The sequence below is a fragment of the Camellia sinensis genome, chromosome 1, assembly GCF_055761805.1.
Source record: "Camellia sinensis isolate YWXY chromosome 1, ASM5576180v1, whole genome shotgun sequence".
NCBI classification, from domain to species: Eukaryota; Viridiplantae; Streptophyta; class Magnoliopsida; order Ericales; family Theaceae; genus Camellia; species Camellia sinensis.
Window position 1 is genome coordinate 11,520,001 of NC_138961.1, and position 15,299 is coordinate 11,535,299.

Below are 15,299 nucleotides of genomic sequence, written 5' to 3' on the forward strand. Positions count from 1 at the left end.
AAAATTACCAAATGCCTATCAAAAGTAAAAAAGGACTCGATTCAACTCAACAATGCCTTGTCCCCATTATTTGGGATCATATAAATAATTCTTGTTTCAATTCTTTTTTGAAAAAGAATTGAATGTTAAAAGTTGAAAAAGAACATGGAAAATTAAAATTTCATAGAAGGAATGGAAAACTATATTGAAATTATTACAACATAAGCAATATGTATACTGGAAAAGAGCAAGGAAGAAAGAAAAGAAAGCTGATGCAATACTACTTTAGATAATGTAAGAGTAGAAATAAGGACGAAGCAAAAATTGATGGCAAGAGAGACACACATAAAGTCACCATTCTGCATTATTATGAATCAACCTGGGATGGGAAGAGAAGTAATATGACCTCAAATTAACCCAAAAAATGTAGAACTGCTGGAGCTGGAGAAGTGCTTTCAAAATGTAGTTTGGTCAAAGAATATAAATAAAGAGGTACAATAAAACAAGACATCCGTGGGACCAGCCATGCTTAATAGGTAGTCAAAAACAATGTACATAAAATGAGCAAAGCCAAGATTGGAACTCTGCAATTGACGAGTGGCAATGGAAGATAAAATAAGAAACAATAGCACTAACGAAACTAGAAGAGGGACAGAACAAGAAGATAAGTTTATATCATCTGAGCTGGCCTGAAGACGAAAGAACAAACAATAAGAATGCCTTTCGAATGAAAAGAGTAATCTATTCCCTGTGAATAATGCCACAGTGAAAACAAGCCATGAAACGATCTAATAATCAAGATTATAGGATAGAATCTAGTTAAAGACAATGATGAGTGGCTGCATAATTTGTAATGAAGAAATTCACACACAACATTCAAAATTAGTAAACAAGTTATTAGATCTCTGAAATTAAAACAAAAAAACCATCCAATTTTTTTTTTTTTTAACAAGAAGAAAGAAGAAGTAAGACCCAAAAAAAAAAACGAACAAACAAACAAACAAACAAACAAAGTCAAAAGGCCCAGCAAAGCTGAATTTCAGTTTGTGTTGTGTTATTGTGCAATAACTCAAGGGGCCCTATGAACAAATAACTCAAGGGCCCCTATGAACAAAAAACCTTGAAGCAAACTTCAATTGCCAATTCACACAGTTAACACATTATTTTAAACTCGTATACAATATAAGAAGGCAAACCTGCAAAATTAAAGTCATTGCATTTTGTTTTTCATAAAGGAAAAAAAGATGGAACAAATCCAACCAACAAACAAAATCTTTTCATTTATTTTTTCAGATACAAACCTTCAAATTTGTAAATTACAAAGTCCACATATATCAAGAGAAAGATACACGATCATAATCAAAACCTAACCAAATTCAAATGACAACAAAATGATAGATAATACCTTGAAAAGATTGAAAGGCATTTGTTTTTGAATACGAAAACTTCGAACTTTGTCATGATCCACAAGATCAAAATATATATCTCTTCCAATCTGTTCAAGAAGTTCCTCATCACGAGCAACCTGAGGCAGCAAATAACTGATTTAGAAAACAATGATCCACAAAGAATAGATGCATATATTTTCAATAAGTAACAACTTTAGGGGGAGACTTTAAAAAGTTGTAACCTTTATGATAGTATAAAGATGTGCTTCTGCTTTTTCCTTTCTCTTTTGTTCCTTTTCTTCTTGTTCTTTCTTCAACCTTATCTGGAATTTGATATCCACAGAGCTAAGTATAATTTGTTTGACAAAACAATATCAGAACTCAAGGTGACAAGAACAGTTCAATTAACTTACCCTAAGGTGTTCTGCTATGTCCTTCTCGTCCACATTACATATTATTTTCTCCTTGTCACATTCGCGTATATACACAAGCATATATGCATTAGAGTATTTAGTAAACTTAAACGGAGAGTTGTTGAACCCAGGGTTTGTCTGTGGGAGCTGTTGAATACAAGCACAGAGCAGAAAAAAGTCTTAAAAAAAAAGAAGATTAAACCTAGACCAAAAAACTTACATATCATAGTTGTACAAAGGGTTACCTCTTCTTCACCACCATACTGTTCTTCCAGCGCCCTCTTAATATCTTCTTTTGTTACCCGTTCATCATCAAATTTAAACCTATAAGAAACCAACTTGCAGTGAATTCAAACAATTAACCAAAAGATAACTTGCAGTGAATTTAAATTTTTTATTTATTTATTTTTTTTAGATTTGGAATTTAAATTTTTATTTAAAAAAAAAAAATCCTCAAAATGCAGTATAATTACTAGCTAAGCAATAATAAAGCAGGGATAAACAAAATCTTTAACAATGCCAACAAGTAAAGAAACAACAACAAAAAGATTGATTTGCACAAAACCATGATATTGTGATGTCAAAAATGACAAAACACAGCAAACATTATTATGTTCTTTATTTCCACCATTTGCTTCAAAGCTTTGCTGAGCATGTTAAACAGAATAAATGAACTACAAAAAAATAACAATCAGAAAGAGACAATAATATGATACCACTGATCTGTAAGGGTTGGCCTGATATAAGCATAATAATGTCCACCATGCACGCCACCACTGTGAACCAAAACACTGCAAACAAGCAATAATTCAGTATAAAAGAAATTCACTACAGAGGGTGCCAATTATATGCCAAGATCCAACAATTGTATTTGCTAAAATAAAATGGTAAAACAAAGGTTTTGTGGAAGCCTACAACATAGATTTGGTGTAAAATATGATTTTCTTGGACATATTATACTGTTTGATAGAAAACAAACAATCATACCAAAACAAAAGGAAACAGAATGGGAAAACAAAACGTAACAACAATAAACGATAATATCAATAAGTCAGCAACAGTGGAGAATCAGTGACAATACTTTCTGATACAGTGCGGGACACCAGCATACATCTTGGAAATAGATATGCAGATAACACAGATGAACATAATTTATCTCCATTCACATCGAAGGAAGAAAATGAAAACCATGTGGTACAAGGGATTGTAATGCTGGAGTGCCATATAATTGACATGAGTGACAGACATGGTATAAAGATGCACTTAAGCCAACCTATTTTCCATATAAGGGCACTGAACAAGCATAAGGTTGGACACTTCAATTCCTTTAAGAGAATCCTAGTTTTTCTAAATAAAGCAAGGAGCATGCAGACTCTGATACCAACTAATGCAAGAAGCGTGCGAACTCTGACGCCAAGGCAAGGAAGATTGTAGGTAGGAACCAAGAATAGCGCAAGAAAAACAATTCACGACCAATGATAAATTGCATGCCAACTTGTAACTTTTAAGTCACTGTTTGTTGTTTGTTGAGTAATGCTAGGGACCCTAAATGAATTACCAAATATTCTACACAATACTCATTTGAGTTATGTGTAGAATATTTGGTAATTCATTTGCGGTCTCTAGCATATTTGCTGTCGGTTATCAAGATATTGGAACGAGAGCATTAGACAGTGAGGTCAATAAAATTGCATGAATAAGCAACCTGACATTTCCAAATAAATTTATCACAAGAAAGCAGATGTTTCACAAAACAAGGGAATAAAGCTCTGAATCGAGTTAAAATTTCAGGAAAGAACATTAATCAGAGCCAGTAGAGTAAATAAGCTAAATATAGATAAATATACATATTTATACCTGTGAAGGGTATACAAGTTGCGAACACTCCTATCTGCTTCAGGTGACAAATATTTGCCGTTCTCTCTGTCAAGATCCAGTTGTAGAGGGAACTCATAGCGGTCATTTATCTGTTTGACGAGTGAAACAAATCATGAGACAGCTAGAAAATACAAGGGCGGCTTATTCTTGTAGAAACTTTAAAAATAAATAAAATATTAAACAAAGAAAAGAAGAGAAAAGAAAAACTGAATTTTTAATGCATATAATACCCATTCATAAACAAAAACCCCCATGAAGGCAAAAAGCCATTTTTTTTTTTTTTTGATAAATAAACAAACTTTACTAAAAAACATCAAGACGATGCAAAGAATACAAGGACACTAGCAACCCAGATTGGACTACAAAAGCACGTGTGTTTGGTAACGTTTACATTTTCAGTTTATATTTACAAAAATTTTATAAACTGGTTTTTGTTTATTTTTAGAAAAACACAAACTACAAACGCGTTTGGTAATTAACAAAATGTTTAAAAAATTTTAAAAATATAAAAAAGAGTGAGAAATGGCAAATGGTGGCAAGTGGCAGTGGAAGACGGTGGTGGAAAGTAGTGACGGTGGGTGGTGGGTAGCTGGTGGTGGTGGGTGGGTGGGTGACGGCGGCGGGTGGCGGGTGGTGGGTGGTAACGAGTGGGTGGTGGTGGTGGTGGTGGTGGTGGTGGCGGGTGGTGGTGGTTTGTGGGTGGGTGACAGTGGCGGGTGGTGGGTGGTAGCGAGCGGGTGGTGGTGGCGGGTGGTAGGTGGTGCTGGCAAGTGGGTGGTAGATGGCGGGTGGTGGTGGGTGGTAGCGGGTGATGGCAGGTGGTGGTGGTGGTGGTGGTGGTGGTGGTGGGTGGGTGGGTGGGTGACTGTGCCGGGTGGTAGGTGGTAGCGAGTGGGTGGTAGTGGTGGTGGTGAGTGGTGGGTGGTGGTGGCAGGTGGGTGGCGGGTGGTGGTGACGGGTGGATGGCAGATGGGTAGTGGTGGCAGATAGGTGGTGAGTGGTGGTGGCAAGTAGGTGGCAGGTGGTGGTGGTGGTGGTGGGCAGTGGATGGTAGTGGTGGGTGGATGGCTGGTGGATGGTGGTGGTGGTGGTAGTGGCGAGGGGTGGCAGGTGGGTGGTGGCCGGTAAGTGGCTGGTGGTGGCCGGTGGTGGCAGGTGGTGGTGGGGGGTGGGTGGTGGTGGCGAGTGGGTGGCAGGTAGGTGGTGGCCAGTGTGTGGGTAGCGGATGGTGATGGCAAGTGGGTGGTGAGTGGTGGTGGTGGGTGGTGGGTGGTGGTGGCAGAAGACGGTGGTGGAAAATGGTGGCGGGTGGTGACTAGTGTTGGGTGGTAAAAAAAAAAAAACTGAAAACTCAAAATGGAAACACATTTTTTGTGTTTTCATTTTTTGGTCAAATTTATAAACTGAGACCACTGATTTATAAATCAAAAATTTTACCAAACAAGTTTTTATTTGAGTTTTTAAAATTTTTGTAAATATAAACAGAAAACTGAAAACGTAAGTGTTACCAAACGGCAAGCAAATCCTCCACAAAGTGTACAAAAGTCAACACATCAGGATCAACCGAACCAGAAACCCAACTATGCAATATAATAAGAAGCCTACTTTCTAACCAAAGAAAGGAATGGCACATGTTCTGAAACACACTCCTATTACGCTCCAACCAAACCAACCACAACAAACAATGGCAAAAAATCGAATTTTTAATACTAACCTTTACCATGGTATCCCGCATAAAATCATATTCGAACCGTTTTAACTGAAGTTGAAGGACAGGGGGGAAGTCAATGAAAAGGACACCCTTCCTTGCATCCTGTGAAAGGCAATAATTATAACACGTCTTATGAGACAGAACCATAGTATTGCATTCGGAATTGAGTCCAAAAAATAACAAACTACTACGGTAATGACAAAATGTACAACCTCATAACAATAAAAATTCAATACTTAATGAAGCATTTGGGGGTTTTCAGACCAACATACAGTTGGTTGATATAGGTAAATCTTTCTTGCAATGATTTAATTTAGAATTCAAGTAACCAGTTTTAAAGCATCCAACCTGTAACCCAAATTGCTCAGCATGATACTTGTTATCACCCTCAAGACGTTCCACCTCCACATACTTATCGAAAGAAGCATAAACATCACGACAACCTTTGACATCAAGCTGAAGATCTATACTCAAAAATAAATTTCAGTCAGTAACGGCTAGAGATGCATCCTGAATAACACAGTGGTATAACCGTAAGCTAAAACACGTACCATAAAATGATTCCTTTCTTGTTGATTTGTAGTCCACATTGATGCATTCTATATAGTTCATGTGGTGCCCCTCAAATAACTGTTGTATTGTACCCTCCACAACAGTTCCCTGAGCCAGCAAAACCATAATAAAGTATAAGCACCGTCCTAGAGCTAAACACGGATAATAAAGTCTATTGTGTGATCTACTATAGCTCTATACCTTCATTTTATCTTCAAGTTTTTCACAAAGAACCCTGTTGAGTTCTTGCACATCGTGCTGCATGAAAGAATCATATGTATCCCATCCAAAAGATTTCGTCAACTCTTTCGTTGCTACACTAGTGTCGCTGTACTGAAGCTTATAGAATAAACTCTGCAAAGCCAAAGGGATACTCCCAGACGGCATGTCATTCTCGGTTGTTGGCATATGATACACAGCCTGAATACAACGATCCAAATAAGGCACTTTCATGTAAATTGAAAATCAATCAGAAAAATTGAATGAATATGCAAACCTTTTTGAAATAAGGAATATGGTACAATGTCTGGAGAAGAGAGTTCATGTAACAAGTAGCTCCTTGGTTTTTAAGTCCAACATAACCAGTCTCCTTTTTGGAGTCATGTGCCCAGTAATCAACAACCCTACGGACAGCAACATCAGCTTCAACTACAATAGTATCATTCACCAGATAACCTCTAGCAGGGTCATATAGTTCACTAAGAGGCATGAAAGAAGTGAAACCCCAATCACTTTCTCGTGCATTGAACTGGTGTTGTGTGTCTGTAGGATGAAAAGCATCAAAATTAGCACCAAACTAGTAATTCTACTACATGAAGTCAAAGGCTAAAACTTCCAATTTATAAAACAACAAAGACGTATAACATAAGAGTTTGCACAAAATTTCGACTGTTTAACACTATCGCCCTTTATCTCCTAATCACCATGTTACAAAACTTTCTTGGCCCAATATTCTGAGGCCGAGGTACAAGCCAACCCAGGTTCCAACAGCATTGGGCTAGGCCACTAGGGTTTACTCATTAGTTGTTGGGAGGTTTTATCAGCCCAACACTACACTCCCCCATTATCGTTTACATCCACAGGTGGCCCAACCTCTATATTTGAAGGCCTCAATGGGCCTTAAAATTTTGAGCAGACGCTAAAGTGGGCCGCATCTTGACTTAGGTACAACCTTCTCTCACCATTTGCCCAAAGATCTTTACCAACCAAGCTCTGACCCCTCTAACCTATGCCCATTTTACAACCCAACAGCAAGTCTGGCCCAGCTTCTGAATTCTTCAATGGGCACATGACCCAATCCCTTCCCTACTTTTCCGCCTAACTGCACCCCACTCACGATTTACGAAGCCACGCAATCCCTATATATTAAACCACAGACCAATCTACCACCACACACCATCCGCCAAAAACCTCCACATTTCATCTCCACCCCCATCTTCGGCGACACTTGACTTTTCAACATTCGCGCATCCTTTACCTTGTACATCCCACTGAAGTCTCAAATCAACCCACTCTAACCCAGCTACATCTCTAGCACCAATCCCACACCAACAAACATCACCAACAATCTAATAGAAATGCATAAGATCTTAATGATTGATATTTAGAGGAAAACGAAAAATGTATCCCTAATTAGTATTGAATGTGTTAAGGATGCAACAACATGATGTGCTATCCAGTAAATCATTATCCAGTGGAATGGAGATCTTGGTTGTTATTTTGGATTGCTTTGGGGTTGAAAAAGAGAGTGATTGAAAGAGACTATTCTTTAGGTGTATTAATGTATTTAATTTATACAATTTTCTATATAAAGGCTGAACAAAGTCCCCGACCAATGACCCATTTCATAAGAAGCTGATTTGTGCTTAACATTTTTCTCATTTTTTCCATACAATGTGACCTTTAATGACACCAACTTTAGAGAAATCTGCCACTAATTATCTTAGATTGTTTTATGTAAAATTTTCTTAGAATATGTATTCAAAAAATGAAATTATAATAACTAAAAACTAAAATAAAACCAGAAGACTTTAATATTGAAATTGAAAGTTTTTAAAGAAGTGGGGAAAAAAAGCTCACCTTAAACTGAAAAAGGTAAACAGACTTATTGAGATTGGGATTGAGAGAACATGATTGCAACTAAAAATAGGTAATTGAAAAGTAAAAGCGAAAAACATAAATAATGTAATAAAATAGTGAAGAGGACAAAAAATAAGTTCTTACATGAGAAAAGCAATCAAGAAAAACATATGAATGCTTTATTTTGGCATCCCAATGAGCTAGTACACAAAAATCATCCATACATGCTCTATATTTGATTTGACAACAAGAAGACACAGTCAAATATAAAGAACTCGATACAATCCAAAACTTTGTTTACCACCATGTGATCCTCTTCCATGCAAGGGTTTATTGTAAAAAGGAAACTTCAAGTATATTAATTGTATACTTTAGGAGAATCAAAAAGATAATTAGCTTGAAAAATGAGATTTTAAAAATAAAGAGAAGAAAATATGATCGAAAGCTTGGTGATCAGATCAAAGTTTTTTAAATAGTGAAGAAAACCCATAAAACATAAACCAAAGGTCCATCAATTTTTTGCTAAGTTCTTTATAGGTATTCAATAAGCTAAAGAGCACAGACATACAGATAAATCGATATATGAATAAAGCATTGTACCCCTTAGATGCAAACAAAACATGATAATAAACGCAGATAGAGGGAGAAATTTAATCCAAAAGTTATTGTATATGTACGTAAGAAGCATGGACACGGACACGCTACACGACACAACACACGACACATGTCCTCAATGTGTCACATCCTCCCGCGTGCCGGACACATGTCAAACAATGGTATGTGACCTCCAAAGAGTTGTATGTGCTTCATAGATATGCACCAATGGAAATGATACAGTAATGTAATTCCTCACATGCTTCTCAGTTTTCTGATTGATATATATTATAAATTGGTCCTATTGGGATGAATATTTTAACATAGTAGTTCAAAACTTTAGAAATAAATTGGTACTATAATATTTTAGTTTCGTCACTGTCTGTTATATGAGATATTTTAAGGGGGAAATTGTAATAGATTATATTTTACCAATAGAAATACGAACAAGCTGGAGGAGAAAAATACCTACTACAAAGCAATACTATATTTCACTTATTTTCTTCAATGCCAACCATTGCAATAGGAAACCAATATCCATAGTTGTATCCAATTCACATTTTTCACGTATCAATAATTTGTACTTTTGCAATTGTTACTGAGTGAAAAGTACGACATTTTCTTTCTTCGAGCCAACCTTGTAATACCAAAGGTTGTTAAAATCAGAATCCTAAGTAGGATCGGTGAGAGGGTCTGGTAGATCGCATCGTAAGATCGGATCGAGGATCGTAAGATCCTACTTTCTATTAAAAAAAAAAGATAAAAATTAAAATTAAAATGATACATATTAAAAATAAGATAAAAAATCATAAAATCTACGATCCTACTTGCGATCCTATCTACGATCCTATACGATCCCATGCGATCCTACACGATCCCATGCGATCCTACACGATCCTACTTGCGATCCTGTTATAACATCGATCCTACAATGATCTGGATCGTTTTGGCAAAGTAGGGTCATAGGATCGTACGATCCTACGATCTGGATCGCGATTTTAACAACCATGGTAATACCTAAGCATTTCCAGACCACTACAGTATAATTTAATTCACAAAGGCATCAAAGCATACTAATTCCATATAGACTCCAATCCACTGGTAATGTAACTTTCTCATTGGAACCATTCCACAAATTTTGACAGTTTGCTTGGGCCTGTTAAATTCATGCAATAAAAAACGTTTTCATGATAAGAAGTAAATTTAACATATTAAAGTCAAGTATTTTACATTTTTCTTCCATACCATATGTGTACATACATACGATACATGGACATATGCATAAAAAGATACATACAAATGTATATAAAGCTCTAACAACTCCTTATCCCGTTCTTGACCTGGAAAATACACATTTAAATACCTTACAGACTTGGAAAGGCAATCGGTTTGATTATCAGTTGCTGCCACCCCTCAGCAACTAGTGCAGCCCTCACCAATGTGAGTGACTAAACACCACAAACATATAAAAGATATATGGTGCACACACATACATTTATAAAAGTCCCTTCAACTTCGTACTGTTTTTTTTTTATTATTATTGGCATTGGGGTGTCCGGATCAAAACTCGACTAATTCCCAAGGGTGCACAGGCCCTCAGCAAAGAGTTTCTCGCAAGTGCACCACAATTAATTTAAGGGTTTTCCCCAGTCCAATGACCCCAAGGAATTGTTAGCACTTAGGCTTTGTTTGGGAAGCAAAAGTTGGGACTTTTTTGGCTATTTTAGTCACAAAAAATAAAATAGGCTTTTTAGCCTAATAAGACAAAACATCACATTCAACCCATAATCATTACATTCTTTCTCTCACAAAAAAGTCAAAAAAGCCTAAAGTCCTTCCAAACCAGGCTTTTTAGCCCCAGGCTAAAATAGCCAAAAAAGCCAAAAAGCCAACCCACTTCCCAAACGAACCCTTAAAAGGTTTTGATCCTGAACCTTGGAGAGTGCACACTCCCAAGACCCAAGATCTAGTCTAGCCACCAAGCCAACCCTATGGATTTCCCTTCAACTTCGTACTTGAAACCAAATTGCTCTTCCAAGATAGGAATCTACTAAAGAAAAATCTAATTGGAAAGATAATTAACGAAAAAACAACAGTTAGGGATTGTTTGGGATAACCTAAATAAGTGTACTTTTTGTCTTTTTACGAAAAGATGTGCAGAAAAAGTAGAGAAATGATGTGATGGAAAAAAGATGAAAAGATGAAAAGATAAAAAGTGTGTACTTATTTTGGGTTGCCAAACTTGGCCTTATAATATAGCAGCCAAATCACTAGCCACACTTACATGGTAACAAAGTAAAAAAAGAAAGAAACTTAAAATTTAAACAGCATGTATGTTTAACCAGGATAACTAATGTATAAGCACCATAAAATGTGTACCTTTCCTTACTGTAAACTTGTTATTGATTTGATTGACCACAGCTAAACTGAATTGGGCATATCTACTCCATCCATAGGGCAAAGTTGCTGAATCTGCAACGTCTAGGTACATGGACAAATGGTCCACATTGTTACCCTTTGGGAATATAAGAACCCGCCTGCCCCAAGCAATACAATAAATGAGATCATCTTTAAAACTGATAAATTAAGGTCAAAACCTTACATTAAACTGAAGAAGTCAGAGATCAAAGTACCATTTGTATCCTCCAACGAAGAAAATTTCAGAGTAAAGCTTCTTAGTATTCAACCTAGTAAAATTTTCAATTGTCCACGTGTACCGCGCTGATGGTGGATCATCAACTGACTGAGCATCGCCTGTATTAGCAGCTTCTGCTGGTGCAACTAACAATGATTGATGTAGCAAAATCAAAAACCCAAAATTAAAGGTAAAAATCAAAACCCTATAGCAGAATTAAATTAATAATAGCAACTTCTGCTAGTGCAACTAACAATGATAGAAGTAGCAAAATCAAAAACCCAAAATTAAAGATAACAAATCAAAACCTTGTAGCTGAATCAAATTAATAATAGCAGCTTCTGCTTGTGCAACTAACAATGATTGAAGTAGCAAAATCAAAAACCCAAAATTAAGGTGAAAAATCAAAACCCTATAGCTAAATCAGATTAATAATAGCAGCTTCTGCTTGTGCAACTAACAATGATTGAAGTAACAAAATCAAAAACCCAAAATTAAGGTGAAAAATCAAAACCCTATGGCAAAATCAAAACCCTATAGGTGACTCAGATTAATAATAGCAGCTACTGCTTGTGCAACTAACAATGATTGAAGTAGCAAAATCAAAAACCCAAAATTAAAAGTAAAAAAATCAAAACCCTATAGCTGAATCAAATTAATAATAGCAGCTTCTGCTTGTGCAACTAACAATGATTGAAGTAGCAAAATCAAAAACCCAAAATTAAAGGTGAAAAATCAAAACCCTATAGCTGAATCAAATTAATAATAGCAACTTGTGCTTGTGCAACTAACAATGATTGAAGTAGCAAAATCAAAAACCCAAAATTAAAGGTAAAAAATAAAAACCCTATAGCTGAATCAAATTAATAATAGCAGCGTCTGCTTATGCAACTAACAATGATTGAAGTAGCAAAATCACAAAACCCAAAATTAAAAAGATCAAAAAATCAAAACCCTATAGCAGAATCAAAATTAATAAGAGATGCATATAGTGAAACAAACATCCTAATACAACTTCAAGTGAATTAATTCAGCTGAAACTGAACCAAAACATAAAAAAGTGGAATAATGTTAAAAAGTAAAAGACAGAGGGAATACCTTCCATGGGTTGGGGACCGGCGACGGGGAAATCTGAATGCGGAACGAGCATCTCATCGTCCTCTTGCTGCAAAAAACGAAATCAAAGTGAGAGATTGGATCTGGAAAATTGAGCACTGTTGATCGAATCGAAGCCCTAGAAATCAAGCATAGTTGCGAGAAAATTGACGAAATTGAGGTCGATTCAGAAGCGAACCCCACACAAAAATTAATTGCTTGCCCCCAATTATCAAAATTGGATAGAGCTTAGATTGAAAAAGATGAAGTGGAGAACAGCAAAAAGAGTGTAGATACAGCAGATAAAGACACAGATATAGATAGATAAAGATATAGATATAGATAAAGATATAGATATGCATGTGTATGTATCTGTAGAGAGAGAGAGAGAGATTACATCTAATGGTGGAGGCGTCATGAGAGTCATGGGCGGAGGTGAATGGCGGTCAGCTCAGCGAAATCGGAGAGAGAGAAGAAGAAGAAGAAATTGTGGGTAGAAAGAGAAAGCAAGAGAGAGAGAGAGAGAGAGAGAGAGAGATGGGTCTGCAACGTAAACACGATCGGCAGACTTGGGCTGTGTGGGGAAAAGGGACTTGGGTTTAGAACCAAAACTGGATGGTTTCGGAATTTTCATTAATGGGGAAGTCTCCTTAGACCATTACTTTGGTTGCCTTTTGGGAAGTCAAGTAAGTTTTTTTTTTTTTTTTTTTTTTTTTTTTTTTTTTTTTTTTTGGGGGGGGGGATTTTTTAAGTATTTTAGTGATAAAAAATAAAATATTTTTTTTAATTTAATAAGATAAAATATCATATTTAATTCATAATCATTACATTCTTTCTCTCATAAAAAAGTTAAAAACGTCAAAAGTGCTTTCCAAACGAACTTTTAACCCTGAGCTAAAATAATTAAAAAAGTCAAAAAATCAATCCACTTCCCAAATGAATATTTTACCTCTTTCACCCTCTATATGAGCTTTTTTTTTCTTTCAATTTTGTCTATGTATGAAATTACTTTTAAAGATAAAACACTAAAATTAAATATATTTTATTATTTCCTTACACCCCTTGATCGTCAATCTTTACTTTTTTTTTCTTTCTTAATTTTTTTTTTCTCTTGCACATCTCTTTTCAAAAAGTGATAATCATAATATTTTGATCATCAAAGAAAGCAATTGATGAAGCAATGATAGTGAAGAACCATTAAAAAAGTGAAATTGTGAGTTTTTTTATTTGTTTGGTAGGTTTTTGTTTCGTTTTCCTAAACTGTTCTTCGACTTTTGTTTGGTGTTTCGAAATCGAACAAAATAAAATAGTCTGGTATCACATTACCGAACAAAAAATGTAAGTCTAGTAACCAAATGCTAAATAAAATGTGCGGGAAATCCCACATCGGTCTGTGAGGGACTACTTTCCCACCTTATAAGCAGGCTGGCTCATCTTACCTTGCATAGGCTTTTTCCCCCAGTGGGGGAGGAATAAAACCGTGCGGTTGGAATGCCAAAGTCGACAATATGTGCAAGGCACGGGGACCGGTGGCTTTATTTGGCGCCGTCTGTAGGAACTCCCTCCGGGGTGACCGGAGCCAGCGCGGCTGGAGGCTAATGTGCGAGAAATCCCACATCGGTCTGTAAGGGACTACTTTCCCACCTTATAAGTAGGCTGGCTCCTCTTACCTTATATAGGCATTTTCCCTCAGTGGGGAAGGAACAAAACCATGCAGTCGGAATGCCAAAGCGGACAATACCGGTCCCCGCACCTTGCACATATTGTCCACTTTGGCATTTCGACCGCACGGTTTTGTTCTTCTCCCACTGGGGGAAAAGGCCTATGCAAGGTAAGAGGAGCCAGCCTGCTTATAAGGTGGGAAAGTAGTCCCTCACAGACCGATGTGGGATTTCCCGCACAGTAATTGAGAGGGTAATTTATATGTAAATTGGGTCGAGCTGGGTGATGGGCCATTCTGTGGGCCACAGTAAAAAGGGCTGAGTAAAAGAGCTTTGCAGTTAGCTCGGTCCAGAAAGAGCTTTGTAGTTAGCCCGGTCCAGAAAGAGCGTTGTAGTTAGCCTGGTCCAAAAGAGCCTTGTAGTTAGCTCGATCCAAGAGAGCCTTGTATTTAGCTCGGTCACCTTTGTTAGAATGATTGCCGTTAGCTCGGTCATACCCTTATGAGCTGAAGTATTTTAAGCTTTTCTCAGGACCTTGCTACGGTTTAGCTCGGTCTAATCTCATTATGGTTAGCACGAGCTCAGCAGGAGAAGCCAATGTACACGCAGTGAAGGGGAGAACCAAGCTAGGTAAAGCTCGGTCATTTCAGCCAGTATAGCATGGCTGTGATAGCTTGGTCGTTTTGTCATACAACCGGGGTAAAACCATCTCACTTGGTTTAAGCAGTAGGGGGTGTGTTGAAGGATAAGCACTATCTTTCAGGAGTGTGGTTCCTAGGAGGACTCTGCATGGGGGAATAAGAGTCCTACTAGGATTATGCCACACGGAACCTATAAAAGCTCATAACATCACCTATAGAGAGGTAACACAACTTTGATTCCTAAATACACAGAGCTTTTGTCTATTTGTCTATTTTGCTGACTTAAGCATCGGAGAGGTATCCGGCACACACCCGCCGGCTAGCTCACGTTTGTGTTTTCAGAGAGTAAAGCGACGACGTTTGGAGGAGCGCAAACTTGATCAACAGGATTATACGAGAAGATTATTTCTTGCTCATACAGATACATATCAGGTAACCTAAGCCCAAATTTTTTAAATTTGTTCAATTATTCATTACCATGTATTTTTAGTTTTATTTTTTTATATTTTTTATTTTTTTGGTTGGAATAATTATATTTATACTCATTGCAACAATGCAAGTATTGCATTACTAGTGGACTCCAGTCATTAACTCATTACAGACGAGGTTTGTTAAGTGTTTTTGTGAATACAATTTTTTCTTATTTCTAATTTATATTGAATTTTATTAATAA

The 15,299-nt window shown here is 36.8% G+C and overlaps 1 protein-coding gene across 6 annotated transcripts in view; it reads right to left on the reverse strand.

The window, feature by feature from the left end:
• Positions 1-12,985, reverse strand: part of LOC114314026 (ubiquitin C-terminal hydrolase 12) — an 18,591-nt gene extending 5,606 nt beyond the window's left edge. For 4 of the 6 annotated variants that reach the window (XR_014365668.1, XR_014365664.1, XM_082922916.1 and 1 more), the window contains exons 1-15: positions 12,722-12,985; positions 12,328-12,394; positions 11,228-11,375; positions 10,974-11,131; positions 6,418-6,683; positions 6,123-6,341; positions 5,921-6,029; positions 5,718-5,833; positions 5,373-5,471; positions 3,638-3,747; positions 2,497-2,571; positions 2,026-2,104; positions 1,781-1,927; positions 1,610-1,690; positions 1,385-1,504 (exon numbers count right to left, since the gene is read on the reverse strand). Coding sequence is in view for 4 of the 6 variants with exons in the window: in XM_082922916.1 (XP_082779042.1) it covers positions 1,385-1,504; positions 1,610-1,690; positions 1,781-1,927; positions 2,026-2,104; positions 2,497-2,571; positions 3,638-3,747; positions 5,373-5,471; positions 5,718-5,833; positions 5,921-6,029; positions 6,123-6,341; positions 6,418-6,683; positions 10,974-11,131; positions 11,228-11,375; positions 12,328-12,394; positions 12,722-12,751 (1,824 nt within the window). In the remaining 2 variants the exon portion in view is untranslated. The remainder of the gene's footprint in view (positions 1-1,384; positions 1,505-1,609; positions 1,691-1,780; positions 1,928-2,025; positions 2,105-2,496; positions 2,572-3,637; positions 3,748-5,372; positions 5,472-5,717; positions 5,834-5,920; positions 6,030-6,122; positions 6,342-6,417; positions 6,684-10,973; positions 11,132-11,227; positions 11,376-12,327; positions 12,395-12,721) is intronic. The other 2 variants (XM_082922918.1, XM_028260468.2) reach the window with 1 other exon arrangement.
• Positions 12,986-15,299: the final 2,314 nt, after the last annotated feature.